This window comes from Rhineura floridana, chromosome 2 (genome assembly GCF_030035675.1).
Source record: "Rhineura floridana isolate rRhiFlo1 chromosome 2, rRhiFlo1.hap2, whole genome shotgun sequence".
Classification (NCBI taxonomy): domain Eukaryota; kingdom Metazoa; phylum Chordata; class Lepidosauria; order Squamata; family Rhineuridae; genus Rhineura; species Rhineura floridana.
In genome coordinates this window covers 143,614,155-143,635,648 of record NC_084481.1, presented here as the reverse complement: position 1 = coordinate 143,635,648, position 21,494 = coordinate 143,614,155, and the positions used below count along the sequence as shown (strand labels likewise).

At 38.2% G+C, this 21,494-nt stretch overlaps 1 protein-coding gene across 3 annotated transcripts in view; it reads right to left on the bottom strand.

The window, feature by feature from the left end:
- Positions 1-21,494, bottom strand: part of CAPRIN1 (cell cycle associated protein 1) — a 69,402-nt gene continuing 47,908 nt past the window's right edge. For 2 of the 3 annotated variants that reach the window (XM_061610738.1, XM_061610739.1), the window contains exons 7-19: positions 16,466-16,603; positions 15,786-15,838; positions 15,615-15,701; positions 12,557-12,712; positions 12,245-12,353; positions 11,696-11,757; positions 10,913-11,023; positions 8,516-8,665; positions 8,153-8,306; positions 7,431-7,625; positions 6,508-6,608; positions 5,632-5,695; positions 1-4,275 (exon numbers count right to left, since the gene is read on the bottom strand). In XM_061610738.1, coding sequence (XP_061466722.1) covers positions 4,211-4,275; positions 5,632-5,695; positions 6,508-6,608; positions 7,431-7,625; positions 8,153-8,306; positions 8,516-8,665; positions 10,913-11,023; positions 11,696-11,757; positions 12,245-12,353; positions 12,557-12,712; positions 15,615-15,701; positions 15,786-15,838; positions 16,466-16,603 — 1,445 coding nt within the window. In that variant the 3' untranslated portion in view covers positions 1-4,210. The remainder of the gene's footprint in view (positions 4,276-5,631; positions 5,696-6,507; positions 6,609-7,430; positions 7,626-8,152; positions 8,307-8,515; positions 8,666-10,912; positions 11,024-11,695; positions 11,758-12,244; positions 12,354-12,556; positions 12,713-15,614; positions 15,702-15,785; positions 15,839-16,465; positions 16,604-21,494) is intronic. The other variant, XM_061610740.1, reaches the window with a different exon arrangement.

Sequence of the window (21,494 nt, the reverse complement as noted above, 5' to 3'; positions counted from 1 at the left end):
TAATTTAAATTGCATTGTTTTAATAAAAATCCCAGTTCTCAAGCTTTTGCCATACAAGAACTACAAAATAAATGCCACATTGGTCTGGAGAAGTAAAAAGCAATGGTTTACCAACCTGATCTGCAGTCAAAAGTCCAGAATATAGCTGCAAAGGCACTAATTTCCGTTTCTGCCAAGAACGCCCAAATTAATCACTAACCTCACATTTCTAATGTTTAAAACTCACAGTATTTGCATAGATATGTATTATTACAAGCTTGGCTTTGAACAATTCTAACACAACATGCATTTTAATAAGCAACAGTCACAAGAGGGGTTACTCACTATAATTTAAATGTACTACTATAGGCACCCTTTCCTATCCAAATCAGGTGTGTAGGTTTAAAAATGAAGTCTGTACATTAGTTAAAAGGCTAAGCTGGCTGCAATACTAAACTTTGTTTGGGTGGAAAAAAATGAACATTACCATGGCTACGCCAGCATCACAGAAAAGGCAGGCAGGTAAAGTGGCGATAGAAACAAAAATGACCCAACATACATTTGAATGTACTGGGGGGTATTTAACAAAAAGTTAAACATCAGAGTCTGATGCCTTGAAGGGTTTTCTTAACACCGGTAGTATTTTAACATACACTGAAGATTAGGAAAGATGGTGTAATTGGCTAGGTTGCCGTGGAATTTGTAAAAAAATACATCCACAATGTTGAATTCTAAATGTCAGTTTTTTTTATAAAGTCATTGACTCCAAGGTACTGCAGTTAAAAAACAAAAAAACTTGCGGAAACACACCAAGGCAGGTGAAACAGTTCAGTTCATGTCTAAATTTTTTACAAAGCACTTTTCCTTAAATCATTCCCATATGCAAATGTAATTCCTACATTGTCTTCAATATGTGCTTACCATTCAGATGCAGAAATCGTAACAAGAGGGATTCAAAGGTGCTTTTTAGCTTTACTCATGAAAAACACCTAGAAGAGTGTAGATGAGCCGTAAACTGATCATGAAGACTGAATGGGAATATTCTATTTATATTATAAAGCAGTAACTCTAGAATGGGCACCACAAACATAGACACACCTTCCTTAAACAATTCACAGTACATCTGTAGATCTCATTACTAGAGACTGATGCGAAAGGCAGTACTTTACTGGATTCAAACAGGAATTAAACAAATTTATTATTTTATCAACATATTAGTTATTATATGGGTTTGGAGATCATACTGTTAAACTTCTGAATGCTGAAAAAGACGTAATTGGCATAAAATACTATCTTATTTCTTTCTGATGGTTGGTCACTGCTGAAGACAGGATGCTATAGTACAAAAGGATGGTCTGACCAAGACAAATAAATACAATTATTTTACACTGCTCCTACGTTGTTGGAACTGTAGCTTTTCTATCACAAATAGGCCCCTATTAAAGAAAGAGTACTTCACTTTTCTCCAAGATGTAAAGGCAGATGACCATTTCCCCATTCTAGATTATCACTTAAGATCCAATTAACATAAAGCATACTACTAGTGTAGCCAGAACAGAACCATATTGATCTTCAGCTCATGCTTAAATCCAGATACCTGCAGTGGAACTCTACTACAAAGACAATTTTTGGGGGAGAGGTGGGGGAGAGAGGAGGTAATTTTTGGTTACTCCTTGTCCTACACACTCCTATGCACCTTACAAATCTGCTCCAGAGGACTTGAAAAGCATAAGAAAAGGGAAAGTCAAGAAAATTGACGTTTCCCCCTTCCTCCAGGAGGATTGGTATTGCAGCTAACAGAATGGATGCCCTGGATCCAACACAATGTTGCCTAATAATTTTGAGTCAATATGAACTGAACAATGAATTTTTAGTATTTAAGAAAGTAGAGCTCAATTTTAAGATGTCTACTTTGGTTTCATTACATTCAGACATAGAAGGGATGCAACAGTGCAAAGTTGTGCCATAGAAGTGAAAGACACCAGCTAGTCCTCAAATTGATTTTCCCAATTTTGTATGAATTATTCCATGAAATAGTCTGAGAATCTTCAAGGGTTTCCCCCCCCAAAAAAAGACAGCAAGAGTTTCTGGCCATTATATCTACAAATATAGGTCCTAGAAAGTATAAGGATTGTCAGGTAAAATCTCAGAAGCTGAAAAAGGAACTGAACAGCATTTCTAAGTATTTCGAATGTATCGCTTGATTGTGCTGCATGGCTTCTTCCAACCTATAGCTTGCAGAAACAATTGCATAAAATAAACACAAAAGCATGCTATTTGCATAATGTATACGTGCACAATTTCTCTAGACACAATTTGGGTTATCTTTGTATTTTTTTTAACACACCCCATAATCCTGCCTATTGAGTTCCCAATTTACCTTTGGCTTCAGATACTGTTCCAACCTGTTAGAAGATTTGCTTAGTTTTTTTTTAAAATGGATGGAGATCATTTTTCAGTAATAAAAAAGGATATCTGTTAGTAATTACATAAATTCTTCCTTGAGGTTGCCCTAGGGGTTGTAACTATCATGATAGTTGAAGATTTGCTACTTTCTAGATACATGGAACCAGGTGCAAATGTAAAGTAACTCACTTGGTAACTGGAGATTTTAAGAATTCACACAATTCTCTTTTCCCAGTTCAGTTAACCATATCCATAAAGCAGAAACAGTCTGAAAAGGGGCTCAGTACACCAATACAAGGGCACTGCATATAAGCAGGCTTCTGTAAATATATTCCCAAATAATTCAGAAACTTGTTCAGAAGGTTCCATGGACTGGATTGCTCCATCCAGCAGGTGCCATGCAAACAATTCTCACCACTGGATCAGAAGCTTATGTACAGCTCCAGTGAGATGGCTGGAACAGTCAGCATTAACGGTCTTTAGCTGTGGAGGCAGAGGGAGAGATGACTGCATCTCCTCAGGGGATAAAAAGTGTTGAGACACCACACAAACGTCTACATGAGGGACATCTATTAACTTTTTGAATATTTTTGAACACACGTTAACATTTAAAGTTCAGGGAATGTGCGTCTGAAGTTTCTGTTTCCCCCTTACATTTGCATCAGTCACTTAAGATACGTTAAAAGAATACATTTTTTTATATAAACATGTTTTATTTATCTTGCTTAGATCTGCAACTGCTGGCTGTAATTTCCCTTAAAGGGGAAACCAATCCAAACACATACTGGTGCTTTTCAAAAGAGAGCAATTTAAAAGGGCAGCAGCAGGGATATGAGATTTCTTAAAACCTTCAGACTGCAAAAGAGAAATCATGTGACCAAAAGTGTAATGAACATCCATTAATTTCTCTCAGTACCGGCATCAGTTATTTGGGTAAAAATAATACAGCAAGATCAAGTATCGGTGACAGACAATGTGCAAGTCATAAGGAAAGATAAGAATACCTATCCTTACAAATGTCATTGCTATCTAGGAAATGTGTTCAGGAGAGAACTCTTTAACACTTCACATTGGAACAGATGTAGCCATTCAGATTACATCTTCTATTTCTTACAGAAAAATTTAAAGTGCCAATCAAAGCCTAATTTGGGGTTTACACAATTATATCAACAGCTACACAAAATAATTAATGCATCCCTTTGCCACAGCATGTCAGGCCTAGTAGAAAATGCTGTAACTAAGGGTGTGCCTAAGCTGTCCATCAGCTTATTAGTTGGGGTGTAGGCATCATTTATTATGCTTTGTATATGTTCAGTGCTTCAGTCTAACAGAAAAAGGTTAAATGCAATTGCTCTGTCAAACCACACTTCACTTCTTCCATCTTCCTTTCATGTAAAAGTTTAAATAAACCAATTGTTTAAGTAAAACATTTATGGATTTAGAGATTTTTATCCAAATTTGCTTCAGCACTTTATAACATCAATGGAGTCAATTGGGTTATTTCTGCCTGTTCAGTTAACTATGGAGATTTTCATCACCCTAAAACTGCCATTTTGCTTTTAATCAGAGCAAGGGTAAAAATTCTGGATCTCATGTGCAAGGCTGAAGATGATGCTTAGGACAGAACATGCAGAGTAAACGTTGTTTCTTTCCATATCCAGGTATATAAAGCCGACAAACTGTAGTCTTGTCTTTATGGGCAATGAAAATAATCCCTTTACTAAGAACTTCCTATAAAGGAGAACAAAGAGATAACTCTTCTGGAACATGTATGGTACACTGGCCAGTGTGTTTTTGGCGTTTAAATGTAATCCTGTGAATTAGTTTAATTCACTTGCTGAGCATTCATTTGAGGCATCCCTCTGTTGGGTCTCGGGGGCCCTCCACGACCTAGAAAATAAAAATAGCATTTTATTTTTGGATCAAGTGAGATCCTTTGATATTCAGAATGGCTCTCTTTCTAAAGTCTGGTCGCCTAGTAGGTTTGTCTCATAATGCCTACAGCCAGTAAGAAGAGGGCTGATACCTGTTCGCTTACAGGGGAAGACAGACTTTGAATGTACACAAACAACTTGCATCAGTCTTAAATCTAACCTTTGTTCCAAATGCCTGCCATTTTACTACTAGTAAGTCATAAGCTATGCTTTGTATACAGTTCTAAACTAAAACTATAAAAATACAGTAGACAATTCCTGTACTGATCCCAGAAATTAAAAGGGCAATATCTCTTTACAACTTCAGTGGTGTTCAGTATTTGAGTACATCAAAACAATTATAACAAATTTCTGTAATTTACTTTTGGTTCAAGAGGTTCTCTAGAAACATCTATCATCAAACTTGCACTAGATGAGATTTAGCAGTCTTTTCTGTCTCATGAAAATTCCTACATCCATTTCTAATTGGTCTATTTTAAAAAAACTGGCTCTGATCCACTCAAGTGCAAACACAGTGTCTAAATGTAGAGTCCATCCGCAGGACTAGAGCCCTTCCCCCCACCAATTGTGCACACGAGTGGCCTAAGGCAGCACTGCAGGGTATCAAAGATCTGCTCATGTGCTTCCTATAGCGCCATCTAGCTCCCTTCTGTGTGCCCTGTGCTTGTATTGACAAGGGAAATTTGGAGGTGGGTGGATAAGGGGCTCTATTGAGCCCTCTGAGATGACGTTTTGCATGGGAGGTGCACCCACATTCGACTGAACTAGATCCCCTGCTTTGCTTATTTTGCAATTACAAATTATTTTGTGTATATTCATATTCAGCAGAGCAGGATAAAGTTGTCAATGTGTAAATTACTTATGTACGAAACTGAATAGGTAGTTTTCAACAGATTCCATCTGAATACAAAAATATAGTAGAATTTAACTTTATGTAGCTGAAAACAAAATTTCTGAACAGTCTACAAATAATGCAAGATCTTTATTGAAATTTAAGTAGCAATAGCAAAACACAAATGCAGACACTACTGGAGCTTGGCAAACATTTCACAGTAGAATTACACACCTCACAACTGAGTAAGCTTACTTTTCAAGGGTTGCTTGTGCAAGAAATAAAAAGCAACCTAGTAGCCTTAAATATAAAGCTTAGAAAGGAAGCTTAACAATATACAATTCAAGAGCCAAATTCATTAACAACTTTCAACAAATGTCTACAACAGTTGAAATATATTTGAACTGAAACAGCTGAAAGTCTGCAACTCTCTAGACCCTCTCTACAGATTCAATCAGAGATTCACCACTTGAATATTACCTCGAGGGGCTCCCCGAGGACCACTTTGTCCAGAGCCACGCTTGAAATTCTGTTGATATCCATCCTAAAATAAAAAGAAGATCCTAAGAAAAGTACAAGTGAAGCTACATTTCAAAAGATTTTTAAGCACTTTTATTTTAGGATATTTTTGCAAATCCTTGCCCAAAGGGGCACACACACACAGAAGTGCTTTCTGTTTATACATGGGACAGTTGGGATATTGGCCCTGGTGTCAACCCTCACAATACTACAAGTTTTCCATAGTGCAATGTAATATATATATATATTGTGTGTGTGCGCTTTGGAGGGTTGAGGGAACTCCCAGAATGGGGAGGAAAGGGAGGGGAAGTTCCACTGCACATCTAAAAATGCTTGTGCTGGGGGAACTATTTAACTGGATGCTGCCCAGAGTTATTTCCTAGCTATATTGAAGGGGGGGGGAGGAAACAGTTCTGAAAAGTGGGAAAAGACAAAAGGCATCATTGCTCCTTCCTTTCTTCTACCATATAGCTTAGGGAGGGGATGTGTTTTTGTTTGTTTTTTAAATGTCACAGCATGCATTCCCTCCCAACTCAACCCCTCAACTCCAAGATACTTATTATATGTAGCCAGGGGCTTGAGCTGGCCAATTTCCTCTCTCTCCCTTTCTGCCATGTTCTCTCCCCTTCAGCTGACACAAAAACTTAGGGCCTGGTCTATTTGTACCCAATGAGAAAATTATTAGCCAATTATTTCTAAAAGTAGATTTTATCTAAGGTTAAAAAAATCTGAATATTAATTTCTTATCCAATGACATTTAGACACTAGAAACTTTATACTTAAAAATATGCATTTTCTCAAGTACTATAAACTAGGAAACCTTTTCAATCAACTTACCCGCTGGTAGTTTGAATAGTCCCGAGGAGCATTAAATTGTGCCTGTGTGTAACCACTATTTGGAGTGTTGGAAAAGGAAGGGCGGTAGCCATCATACCCTCCTAGAAATTGGGAGGAAAAACTAATTGAAAAGTATTGCACACCTTATATAAGATATATGTATGTATTCAGAACTACATGGCAATATTCATTCTGCGCTAGAGGAAGCAATCCAAATGTCATCTAGCTGATTGAGAAAAAACAGTGGGGGGAGGGAGATAACATGTTACACTGGTAAGTTTTTTAAATATATGGAACTGTAAGTCCAATAACATCTGGGGACCCAAGATTGAAGAGCACTATGCCAGATTTTCTGGATACAATGATGTCTGGCAGAAAAGTAAAGTACTGCTATGTCTGGGCCTTCCTGATGCAAAATAAATGGATAAGTGTTTAAACTGCACCTGGGCTCCCGTGCACCATTCAGTGTCTTCTGTTTTGTTCAAGACTTCACATTGTGTATAATATATATTTAGCAATGCCATTAATTTAAGTGATTTAATAAATGCAGTCACCAAAATAAAGAATCTCACTAAATGTCATAGTCTGAATAAATGAAAGACTTGATTTTGTAAGCCAAGAAACAAGCCCTGAAGAAGATGCAGCCATTTAGCAGGTCACAAATATAGAAAGTCAGTTTCATATTATGTTATGTTAAATTTCCACTGCAACAATTCCAATTGTTAGTTCCCACTCATGGCTTTCTGTTCTGTAGTTTTAATTTTGTTCTTATAGCAGAGCAAATGCAGCAAGCTTAGACAACTCTGTTGTATATTATTTCATTAAAAAAAATAAAAAATGTTACTATAATGCTTAAGGTTCTGGACATTTTGCATTTCTGAAAGACATTCAGAATTAGTCTCAAAAGGTTTTTAAGTTTTTACCTCTAAACCCATTGGCTGGTCCCCTGTATCCATTCATTAAGCCTCGAGTGCCGCGTGATCCACCACGAGACACTCCCCGGCTGTTATAATAAGGCTGACTGTTACGTGGGAACCCAGTATTCTGTTGTGGAGGCTGTTGGTGGTTACCTGCCACTTGATGGGACTGGTCCGGGGAACCATGGTAGGTGCCAACCACTACAATGAAGGGGGGAAAAGTGCAAATGCTCAGAATTTTCACTCAAGTTTCCTAAGGACTCAAATAATACCAAGCTAACTCACCAATGAACTTTGCTTAAGAGCCACCAAGTACGACAGTAAATGTTTACCTACCTAAAGAAAGATTGTTTGCAGAATTAAATCCAACATGGCAGTCTAAATACCTTAACATTTAGAATGTTCCCTAGATGTCTAGTAGAATAACCACAGAGATTTAATTTGAGTGTTTCTGTGGTTTCTTTTTTTTCTTTCTTTTTACCAATTGGGAAGTGGATTTTATCATCATAAAGGCACTCACATCATAAAGGCACTCACAGTAACTGTATGAACTGTACTTTTTTTCCTTTCTAGGTTCCTATAAATACTGTAAAGCTGCCTCCCTTCACCACACATGTTCAAAATGCTATTTCAACAATATCAATCAGATTTTGTTTTATTTGGTCTACATTATCTTGAAAACTTATTTTCAGAATAAAGCACTTAGGTTCTAGCTTTCACAAGTTTACCTGTCTGAAGCTGCTGTTCTTGCTGAAGTTCCGATTGCTCTACTTGGTGAGGTTGGCTGGCGAAAGTCTGGCTGTAACTAGTCTGGTATTGATTTTGTTGCTTTAGGGTTTCTGGCTCACTGACAGGAGGAACAGGTGCATTCATGTTAAATACCTGTATGGGAAGTAAATAAGAACCAAATAAGACTCAATATTCTGAATAAAGAAGGTATGTGCTTTTTACCAAATACTGTTTTGGAATTTGTGCAAAGCTAAATAGCTTGTAAACTACTGTTATTGTTCATGGCACAATTTACCATCATTTTATCAAGACACTAGCTTCCAAATATTTTGCCATCTATAATAAATATGTTTAGTACTTACTGTTTGCATGGACTGGAATGGAGCTGCGTTAACATTGATTCCGCTGCTATGCAAAGGTTTGCTAGAGGCAGCCTGAAATACCTGAGGCTGGGATGCAGTTGGAAGTGGTGATGATGTTGGTGTCTGATCTGCACTTAAGGTTATTGAAGCCTATAAAATAAATTTTAAGCTGATGTTAGCAAGCCATGAATCAAAATCATTTGATATCCTATTATGAAGCAGAGGTACCTGATGGTCAAGTGTTTCCATGGCAAGGATAAGCTATGTTTTCCATTGATGTAACAGTTATTGTGATGCTCTATATCACTGGGGAGAAGGACCTCAGTATTTACAACATCCTTAAGCCTGAATGCAGGAAATAAGTTCTTGAGCAGATCACACTGAGTCAGCAATCTTTCTTCTCCTTATCACAAAAATACCATTCATACCCTGTCACCTTCTGATTTATTTATTTATTTATTTATTTATAGCCCACCCTTCCTCCCAGCAGGAGCCCAGGGCAGCAAACAAAAGCAGAAAAAAACACTTTAAAAAGTCATAAAAACAGACCTTCAAATACATTAAAACAAAACAACTTTAAAAACATTCTTTAAAAAAGCTTTAAAAACATCTTAAATAAAAAGGGTTAAAAAAACATTGTTTAGGAAAAAAATGTTTTAAAAAAACATAAAAGCAATTCCAACACAGATGCAGATTGGGATAGGTCTTAACTTAAAAGGTTTGTTGAAAGAAGAAAGTCTTCAATAGGCACCAAAAGATAACAGAGATGGTGCCTGCCTAATATTTAAGGGGAGGGAATTCCACAGGGTAGGTGCTGTCATGCCCCTGAGCCCCTCAAGGCACCAGAAGTCATGCTTCAGACCCAATTCCCACCCTTAGGTTAATTGTTCTGGAAACCCAATATCCAAATTCCTCCTTGCCAAGGCTGTGCAAACTAACACCAACCCTGCAAGGCAGGAAGTAGGCTGCCACCACCCCTGTCACTGGTTCAACTCACAGCTAGGGGAACTCTGAGCCCAGAAAATAGGTAAACCAAGGTCCTATAGGACAAGAGCCAAATTTACACTCCTTGTCAGGAAACCTCTGGTAAAACCCCACAAATTAGACTTAAGCTTTTAACTTCTTTTCCCTCTTTGGTAGTTGTAGCTGAATGGTCAAGGTGCTGAATTCAGAACCACCCTTACCCTCAATGAACACACCAGGTTAAATAGAAGTAGCTTTATTCAAAAAATGTAAGTGCACATTAAAATATAGCAGCAAACAATTCCTCCAGACCATACACCCAAACAGGGGTTTAGGTACACATAAGAGAGTTCATTCACACAACAGGAAAATAACAACCTATCTAGCCTATCTACTTACATAGGAGGTAGTTGGTTGAAGTCACGTCTCTCCTCAGAGAGAATAGCATCAGTTACAAAGCAATGGAACCCTGCTTAGGTTGCCTCCCATAGGCAACAGTCAGAAGGAACCTTTCAGAACCTTCCTGAGGGAACAAAGGCTATGGGTCTCAAGCCCTATACTTAAGGAAAAGAATCCCAACGGTCCAAAATTAATTAACCAATCAGGGGCTGTCTGATGTAATCCCTTTCTAGATGTTTCTTCACTTTTCCACTCCTTCCAGGCCCCCCTCCCAACAGGGTTTCAATCTTCTCAGACACGGATGGCCTTGAGTGCCAGGCTCTTACTGATTAGCACTGATAACCAGGTGCCTCTGCTTAGCCCTCCCTTAACTGTTCTCAGCTGGGAAACGAAACTTAACATTTTTCCCTTTCCGAGGCCTGTTTCTCTAGCAGGATGACACTCCCAGAGTTCTTTGCACTGAGCCATGATGGTACATATAATGTTAATATTTTATGAACATATCCAGGTTCATGACAGGTGCCACCACACTAAAGGTCTGTTTCCTATGTTGTGCAGAACAGACCTCCTGATAAGATGGTATCTGCAGGAGGCGCTCACCTGCAGACGCGGTGATCAACTGGGTATATAAGGGGTAAGACAATCTTTCATGTATCCTGGTCCCAAGCTGTATAGGGCTTTGTACACCAGAACTAGAACCTTGAACTTGGCCCATTAGCAAATGGGCAGGCAGTGCAATTCTTTCAGCAGCGGGGTGACATGTTGGCGATACCCTGCCCCAGTGAGCAGTCTTTGATTTGATGTATAGAAACAAATTTAAATTACTTCTAATAAGGGGGTTAAAATAAAGTGTTATCCAACATTAGAAGACAAAAAAACCAGGACTCACACACAAGCAAGAAAATGGTCAAGCAACAGATACCTTGAAAATCACTTCAATTTCTGATTTCTTTCGGGAGCCATGCATTATCTATACATGCAGGAATGCAGCATGTTTTTCACCTTTCCAGAAAAAAATGAAGACTTGGCACTTGCCTGAATCTGGTCAATTGATTCTTTCTGAGGCCGTTGCTCTGTTGAATGCGAAGGCTGATACATGGGCTGGGATGCTGCATATCCCTCACTTGTGGAAGAAACCAAGGGGACCTGTCAAAGTTTTAAAGTTTAGCACAAACCCCTGCTAGGGCCTCTAGATAAATTCTTGACATGAATTTCATAAGATTTTATTGACATTGGTGCTAACAACTTTTTTCTGCATAATTTAATCAATTTTACAAACACTAAAAGATGGTAGATAACCTTTAGTATTTCTTTCTTTGAGTACATAACCACTGCTCTGGCCAAAAGTCTTATTTTGCAACAGTTCTCATCACAAATGAAAAAATTGTTAAAATGTTGTCACATCCTAGTATTTGCAGGCCTGCATGCAATCATAGCCTGCACTTAGCACTATAAACATCACTTCAGATACTTGGGTCCATGACAAGGGTTTTCATATGATGAGGCAAGACTAGAACTCAGGAACAAACATGCCAAGCAACACAAGAATAGTGGTTTGTTATGAGCTGGGTGAACTAAGCTTATATTGATTATTGGCAAGACAAGATGATCCTTTCCATTCCCAAAATGTTCCTACATATAGCCACTTACATGGGCACTTCTAAGGACCAGTTCCAGGCCTAAACATGTAGGAACATTAGAAGTTGCCTTACACCATCCAGCTCAGTATTGTCTACACTGACTGGCGCAGCTCTTAAGGGTTTTTTTTTGGGGGGGGGAGGGGAATTCAGCCAATAGTTTTCAAGGTACAGTTCTTACCTGGGTGGCTTCGGGTTGTACAGGAACCTGGGTGGGCTGGGCAAGCCTGGATTCAGTATGAACTGGAAATACAGTAATGTTAAGCATAATGAAACAGCATGTACATTATAAATTATCAGAATTACTGCATTTCTATTTGCTTAATACCAGCTTGCATTCAAGGCATATGAGTTTCCCAAAGAACACCTAACAGTTCCAAAGTCAGCCTCACACTGTATCAGATTCTTGTTTTTATTTTTATTTTTTATTATTTTTAATTGAATTTATATCCAGCCCTTCCTCCCAAAGGAGCTCAATTGTTAAGATACAACTGCTTGCTCTTTGGTTAGTAATTATAAACCCAATACCAAACAGACATCATCAGATTATAAGAAGTACTTCACATCCTATTAGCCCACTTGAAAATCTTAACTACAAAAAAAAGGGTTTCTACCAAACTTTCTTGAAAAGACTTAAATAATGCATATTTACTGATTTAGCTTTCTGAATTATTAGTAACTGAGAAGTTCTCCAGCTATACTAAAACCTTGCTTGATCTATGTTACCAACCTGGAGGGCAAACCATCTGTGGCATATCCAAGTTTTGTGCTGGATTCATTGGTTGGGCCGAAACAATAGCAGGGTCGAGTGCCTGGTTCTCAAATTCCAACATGGAGTCCTAAATAATTAAGACAAGATTGGAAAACACTACACTAGAAGCAGAATCCCTTAGAGAGTAACCAATCAGGCAGAGCTGGCCTCTCTGGTTTAAATGAATGCAAATGAAAATGCTCAGCTTCACCTGGATTGTAATCTATTTTTCTAATTACTGAGAATCCCTTTTGAGCAAATCATCAGCTTCAAACAGGGGAAATAACATACCTGCATGAAGTTGTAGGGGCCTTGCATTTGTGCCATTAGGTCCTGTACTCGCTGTCTCCTAACGAGAGGATCTGCTTGAGCCACAGCAGTAAGTGTATGGACATCAGGAACTGGAGGAGATGTAGCCTGTGGCTGTTGCTGCAGTGAATTTACCACCTACATCAGAAATGGCCAACACTAAAAATCAGTCTGTCAGAGGTTTCAGTTACTGGCCCTCTATTATGATTACAATAGCTACACTAACAGCAATTTGTTGTTGTTAGTGCGACCCTGTGAATCAGCGACCTCCAATAGCATCTGGCATGAACCACCCTGTTCAGATCTTGTAAGTTCAGGTCTGTGGCTTCCTTTATGGAATCAATCCATCTTTTGTTTGGCTTTCCTCTTTTTCTACTCTCTTCTGTTTTCCCCAGCATTACTGTCTCTTCTAGTGAATCCTGTCTTCTCATTATGTGCCCAAAGTATGATAACCTCGGTTTCATCCTTTTCGCTTCTAGTGATAGTTCTGGTTTAATGTGTTCTAACACCCAATTATATGTCTTTTTTGCAGTCCATGGTATGTGCAAAGCTCTCCTCCAACATCACATTTCAAATGAGTTTATTTTTCTCTTATCTGCTTTTTTCATTGTCCAACTTTCACATCCATACATAGAGATTGGGAATACCATGGTCTGAATGATCCTGGCTTTAGTGTTCAGTGATACATCTTTGCATTTGAGGACCTTTTCTAGTTCTCTCATAGCTGCCCTCCCACTTAGTCCTAGCCTTCTTTTGATTTCTTGACTATTGTCTCCATTTTTGTGAATGACTGTGCCAAGGTATTGATAATCCCTGACAGCAATGGATATGTAAAAAATGCATTTCATGTAAGGGCCAGCATTCTTTTATAAAAATACCTATCATAACCAAGAATAAAATTAATGACCAACATGGAATTTAATCCAGACTGGCACATAACCCAAAAGGTTCTCTTTCATACGGCTTGCATATTTGAGCATCTTCATCAAACGTGGGGATCCCCTGGCCCTCAAGTACCCTCCCACTTATCAGCTATTCAGCAGGGAGCCACTGTAAGAATAAAAGGGCTTTGCTGTTGTACAAAACATATAAATGCAGTTCCTCCTGCAAGATATGTAGCAAAATGAAAGCAGAGGAGAAAACATCACAGCAAAATGGCAGATTTATATTCACTGAAAATATGTAAAAAGTGTCCATGCATTTGGCAATTGCATGCATGCTATTTTCAGGATGCAATTGCATTCTCAAGTTAGGATTTCAATAGCTGTAAGGCAGGGCTTGCAGTTCTGCTGTGCACTGACTTGTTTGTATTCTTCTACTGGAATTACCAAGTTCTTTCTGCCTTTTGCAGAGTAAGGATGGATAGTGTGTAGGAGATATTTTGTTTTATTATAAGAAATTTTACATTTTAAAAAGTCTATGGAGAAAATAGGTGAAACCTGAGTGGAGGTACTAAAATTAGATGCCTCTGCTTCCATATAAAATAAGTGTGCGCGTGTTGTGTTAAGTTGCTCAAATCATATCGACCAATTATAGCATCTAAAGAAGAGATGGAGAATTTTGGTTCTCCAGATATTACCCTATCAGCCCCAGCCAGCAAGGCGAACAGTCAGGGATGATGGAAGGTGTAATCCAGCAAAATCAGGCAGGCCAAATGTTAGCCACCCCAATCTAAAACATACTATGCACTGATAATACTGCTTGAGCAACATAGCCTATATATATTGTCCATAGCATTTTATTTAAAATTTACCTCTTCCCTATTTACTCATGTGCTGTTTGGGGGAGGGGAGATTTTCTTCTAAAACTTTTTCATCTAGTGCTAGAAAGTTGCGAGTGTTGCTCTGCAAGCAAAGGCACAGAACCCATATGTGAGTCTGTAGAGATCATGAAGAAGGAAAAAAGCTCCAACGGATTGATTATTCAGAATGTCAAGAGTCAGATTTTTTCCCCCAGGACATCTACATGCACAAAAGAAGTTACTGACACAATTTCAGGTAACTATTCTTTTTTATAAATACAATTTCATTTGATAATAATCAACATTTTATTATGGATAGCCCTTGGATTACAAATGATAAATGCTTGTGGCTTTTAAAAGTATATTGAAGTTCCACATAACAATTCTGCAGCATGGCTTTAACTTAATGGAGATGGATGAATAAAATGTTGCAAGTCTGCTTCAGAAAGTCAACCGACAAATGCACAATTTCTTCAAAGGCTGAAGACAACTGTAGACAAAGCTGTAAATCTCCAAGTAGATTCTATTCTAGGGTTAGAGTGAACCAAAGCCTTACATTCAACCATCCTGAAAACACCTATGGTACCTAATGGGGGGGTTCACTTCAATTTGTCTATCAAAACAATCTGAAGACTGATAGCATGCTGCAATTGTAAATGAAAGACTGCAGAAAGTCTTCAATACTGTCAGCAAAAAGGTTCCTGAAATATAAGTACATATCTTAATTACACTATTTTACATATGATGGAAGGTTCCGCAATTGTTTTAAAGAGGAAGTTATAAGGCAGAAAAATCTTCAACTAGAATGTTGAATGACAGATACAGTTTTGGATCCAAAGCTGCACAAGCTGAACTCTGCTCATGCAAACAGGATTTTGCATCTTCTCCTGTTGCAGCCCCCTACCCTCAATCTAAAAAGCCAATCCTGAGGGTCAAGGGATTATTTAGAACAGTGTTAAATATGACACAGGGTGCTACAGAGGGAGTGGGATATTGGCAGAAATTGAGGGGGGAGCTTGTGCGAGCACCTTTGGATCTGAACCATTTTCTTCTAACATGTCAGTTGGTTCTTGGTTATGTATCAGCATATGAATTGTGATTTAGTTTACATATTTAATTTTCAAATGCAACTTTTTGCTGTTAACTGTGGGCAATAAAGCATAATAAGCACAGAAAAGGGGACTTTCATTCAATCTTGCTAAGATACCACAATTTACACAATTGGATTTACAGCTGCATTCAAGTTATGAGGGAATGAAAACAGACTGCAACTTTATGTAAACATTCAGAACACCTTACCTCAACAGTTTCAACTGTCCACTCATCTACCTGCTCCTTCTCACTACTGCTGAACTGAGTTTCTGCCATGAACTGTCTGTTTACATACTAAAATAAAAGTGAGAAAGTACAACAGTAAGACAGCAGCATTCCATTTTAAAAGGCAGCTACAATCTTCCCACTGAATAGTACCTCTGTTGATTCAACTTCGCTGGGTTCAGTGTATTCTTCCGTTGGCTCTGGCTCTAAGAGGAAAATACATGATTTTAGGTAAAACTATTAAAAAATATATAATCCTCACACTTTTAGTATACAATTGTATAAACAATGTTAGTATTGAGATAAAGTCAAGCAAAGTAAAATTATACTGTAACAAAAGAATGCAAATGTTCATGAACTGTTAAGGTTATGACTTTAGTAACGTATCTTGAAAATTAATCTCGATTTGTATTTTCAAAAAGTAAAATTTAGATAAAAGCAAAATTTTAAGTAGTAAACAATTTAGTATATATAAATTACAAGTCCAGTTCTCAAAGGTTGGTTATAATAAGAACACTATAAACTAAACACATCTACACTACAACCTTTACCATATTTTATAGGTCCAAAGGTTGTGTGGGTAAAGCCAATAAAAGTTTTAAAAATCAGTTAAAGTTTGTAGGAGAGATACAATCAGTTATACAACATCTTAATTTTGTTTATGATGGCTAATTCCAACAAACAAGTATAACAAAGGCTTCAGTAGGCCTACAAATCTACCAAGTCTGCAATTCTATGCACATTAACTTAGAAATAAAGCTCATTAACAAAGTACAACCTGCTTCTGAGTTAACATGCTTAGGATTAGGCTGTAAATGTAATTTTTGAGTTACCAGCTTCTGCAACAGCATCTTCGATTGCAGGTGCAGGCACTGTGTCCTCTTCTTCACATAATCCGTTCTGATGGTTGTGAGTACTGTCAAAGTAACTTGTTTGAAGAATGCGTTCAATAACTTCTCTTAGGGCCTTATCTGTGAAAAAACCCAAAAACAGATTTTAAAAATGGTTTCACCCATCAAATGTTTCAGACTGCTTCCCCTGTGTGTTCCATTAATTTTTATCAAATTATTTTATTTATTAAAATCCTAACAAAGAGCATTCTAGATTAATATAACCTTGCACTACCTAGCACAATGGTCTACTTTGCACATTTCTGCGTTTTTTAATTTTATATAATGAAGACTTACTTAAAGTGAATGCCACTTGTATATAAATCTTGATTCCTCAAGAATAATCTTGTATATCAATGGATGAGGTGCACACAATTCAACAAATTATTTTGGCCTTCCAATGCTTCTGTAAGATAAAAACTCTATCCAAAGCCTACATGCACAAGTAATATCTGACTTCTTACTCTTATTTTCACTGGAATGAGAATGGGAGAAAGGCACATGATTAAACAGGGCCATCCTGGATTGGCACTGGTGATAGAAGAGAAAAGGGAATTGCTCGTCTAAAGCTGATATCCACTGTTAGTCATACTCAGACTAGACCCATGAAGATCATGGACTCTAGAAACTTAAGTCCATTGATTTCAATGGGTCTTCTAAGAAAATGACTTACTTGGATATCACCGTATGTGGCTGTATCACTTATTATAAATGGGAAAGATTAAAACTGAAGAGAAAAGGGAAATGGAATCTCAAACAAGAATGAGACCATTTTTCTGTACTATTATTTGGCATGATTTGTCTGTCGCTGAAGCCACATGCACATCAACTATAGTAACACTGATACAGAGCCAGTGTTAGCAGTTGCCACCCTTGGGCCTTGGCACCCCAACAGGACCTAGCACTGACACTTGCCCTCAGCCTTCTTTTATATTTCTCCAGTATTGTGCTCAAACCAATCACCATTTTAATTTCTCACAATGGCCTAAAACAATCCTATGTCAAAGGCATTGTGGAAAACTTAAAAGACAGCTAGATCCAACAATGGGGCAATGCTCAAGAGTGCTGCTATTGTCAACTGCTACCCACCACTTCTTCTAGGGTGCTCTTGACAGATGGGGCCCACCAGATCCCCCTCAAACCTAGAGCTGGTACTGGATGTCTAGCAGACCAATTTATCTGGCAAAGTAGTGGTAACTTGCTTATGACAGTAGAGGCAACAGAAAGTGGGGCTGTGATCTTTAAAACTGATAGACTAAGCTCAAGTTTAAACAGAGAAACTGAACAGTCAGGACTAGGCATAGGGTATCTGAAAATACATGTTTGTAATGAACAATGTTTTGAGGACAGAATGAACCTGTAGCACCAGATAGCTAATAGGCATTCATATAATACAGAACTATTGAATTTTCAAATGGAGCAGGATTGAGCAAAACAAGACCATTACATCCTTTTTGGACATATCTTCTGGGTTCTGCAGTGCTGTACAGAAGGAGCTGACTCAAATTACTGTGTGAAGCAAACCAAGGTTTGGTTTCAGGAAGCCATTATGATCCACAAGGCCTAGGCTAAAGAGAGGCTGTGGAAACTAAAGAGATACTGGCCAAGCATTCTTGAGCACAGAGGATCATTCTTCTACTGTAAAACGTTTGAGATAATCATAAAGACAAGCCCTATATTTTTCCTGACAATGGGGCACCAGTCTAATAAGGGCCAAAGAGATGCTTAGAAGATTCAGTCCCCTCCTCCCAGTATTTTAAATGAACAGGAAAAGATAGTTTTTCCTTCTGTAGACCATTCAAGCCTATGCTGGAACACCACAGCATTTCTGTTTAACTGGAAATGAAATATTAAGCCATAAGGCTAATGGTATCTGAACTATGACCTGACCAGAACTCTGTACCATGTCAGGAACAGACGGGGTGTTTATTGTCCTTGCCAAAACCTGCTGAATCTTCCTTTGATAGAAGGGCGAAGTAATGTGAATCCTAAAAAAACTTTTTATTCTTAGATGGACGAAGTCCTGACGGGTAATAGTGATTGGTGTTATTCTTTGGTTTTAGTCTCTGTATGGTTTATTTTTATGTACACCACTTAGAAATGCTATAAATACCTTATATAAATACCTTAAATAAATAATAAAGCAAATTATCTTCATATATCTTTGTTAGCAGAACTTAAGAGTAGGAGCAGGTCTTCTACTACTTTAGAATATTTACTTTTATTCTTGCTTTGAAAGATCAGTAGAAGCCTATATTATCATGTACTGTATTTCAATTCCCATAAGCCAGTACCAGAACCTATTACACTGATCCATGGTGGGGTTTTTTACTTCATATATTACCTGTTCAGAGTTAAAGAATCGCTTACATTTTTGTGTGATTAAACTGGAACGGAGTATTTATGGAAAAGCACCACAAATATCATAAACCATAGGAATTGGGGCAAAAAGGGGTTATAAAACATGAAACAAGAATTTCAGGGGTGAGGTGAATGATGTTTTCCTGTATTATCTAATGACTATGTAGATGTGTGTAAAGTAAACCTAAGGATGAAGATTTATCTCCTAGAATGTTCTGGGGGTGGTCATGAGACAAAGCACATCACTTTTAAATCAATGCATAGTTAAAAGTTGATAGGTCCAGATGAAATTTTGTTTTTCCTTTTTATTCTTTTATGATTTTATTACTGGGCGGTTGATGCTACATGGTCTTACTGTGAAAACAGAACTCTGTATTTCAAGAGACATTAATTTTCTCTATTAAGAGAGAGAACTGGATGGCCTATTTTTTAAGTGTCCCAAAAGTTTAATAAAGCCCACAGTATTTATGAAATCACAGCTGGTATAGCACAGTGGGGAGGAGAGCCTGGCTGGGAGTCAAGAGTCTGTGAGTTCAAATCCCCGCTCGTGTCTCCCGGGTATCAAGGGCCAGCTAAAGATCACCCCCACAGTGAGTGGCTCAGGGGTTACATGCTCTGCCACCTCTGCAGCCACGGGCAAGCTGCATAGTCCCAAGGAGCCTAGTTGCCCCCCAGCTGGCAGTTACGGACAAGGATGGGACGGGCTTGTGCAGCTGTGGCAAGCTGAGCAGGCCCTAGCCACCTGGGAAGGACTAACCTCAGAGGGAGACAACAGTAAACCCCCTCTGAACACCACTTATGATGAAAACTCTATTCATAGGGTAGGCATAAGTCAGGATTGACTTGAAGGCAGTCCATTTCCATTTCCATTTATGAAATTAGAAGACCAGTTTCCTTTTAAACATCTTTTCCCTGTTTCAACGTAGAAGCCTCTACTTTGGGCAATTAGGTTATGAAAGGGAGCCTACACTGTTTTTCTTCCTCCTTTCACAGTGGCATCTCTCCTGAATGCTGAAGATATGATGGGTTAGGCTGCAATCCCGTACACAACTACCTGGGAGTAAGTCCCATTGAACCTAATGTACCTTTTGAGTACACATGTATATTCGATCGCAGCTTTAGTGTTCTTGGGAGATAGGGAGAGCTCCCCAATCATCCTGAGTGGTTTTTGCACAGGAATCTTCCCATGGAAACCAGTGGACCTCACCACAAGAAATCTGGTAGATATGGACCTTTTGATTAGTACTTTTCCAATTTACAATAATTTGTTTACTCATTATTCCCCAAAGTCTTTAAGTTCATTCCAATCCTAGGGGAGTAAAAGCATTCTTACTGCTTTTGCTCTTAAGTTAGATGGACTGGAGGCAAGGTGTTAAAGCAGAATAAAGCAATTCTCCTCCTGTTTTCCATCTGTAATTCCTTATTATACCTTAAAAGCAGTCGTTACAAATAGTTTTATATTTATTCTATTTAGTGTTTCTAGTAGCTCTACTTTTTCATCTATTACATTGTGATCATTTTAATGTAATTTTCTGTTTATTCCACATCATGCTTTCACTGTTTTTAGTGAATATATACAGTTTTTCACTAGTTTAAATTACTTTTTGTTTTGGTATGTTTCTGGATCGTTGGTAACTAGCCATATGCTCACCTGAGGAAATTTAATATAGTTAACAAATCCTCAGTCAACAAATTCTTGGAAAGAAACCCATTTTAGCAAAGTCTTTTTTGGGTGCAGGGGGCATAGTGCACTCTCTGACATAGTCAGAATGTGGCTCCTTGACTACTGGATTGCTGCTGCTGCTGCTGCTGCTGCTGCAGGCAGCTCTTATACGTATGACTGGAATGGTACTCCTTTCCAGGTGGTTCAGGTGCATCCGCCATAAACAGTGCTTTGGGTGCCCTGGAAGCACTGTTTACTGCAGACGCATCTGCTCGAGTATACAGAAAGATGGCAGAGAGAGACATTTCATAGGGTGGTGGTAGCGGCTGCCCCTTGCCTGCATGCCTGAGTGTATGAAGCCTTCAAGTGGTCTAATATGTAAGGCTTACCTGACCTGGCTGTTTCATTTCAGACATGCATATTATTAGTTCTGAATAAAAAGTTTGCTGAAATATGTTGAACTGCTCTTCTTTTTTATGGTGTAGCAACCTATCCCTATTCTTTCCAGGTTATTCCTACCTCTGGTACCAAAGTTTCTGTTAAAGAAGAAATGTCCAGGAAAACAAAGTAGATGGGTTAACAAACTGAGGTATTGCTGTATAGACTGAATTTAGAACCCATTATTTGACAAACAGAGAAGAAACAGTATTTTCCGCAAAAAACAGGACAAGAGCTTCTCAATATTAAAGACATAGATATGAAAGTGATCACAAATTCTATGATGTACCATTTACTAATGATCATCTGAGCTAAAATGAATACATCAAACCTCCTTCAACTATACGGGAGGTAACTATTCAGTCTTGGTTAATCCGATCAATGTGAACTATAGACATCTCTGTATAAGCCACCTTGGTGCTTACCAAATGTGAATTCAGCTCTATGAAGTGATTAGATCCCAGTGATTCGATGCCAACTCATGAAAATGTCTAGGAGTATATGCCTAGC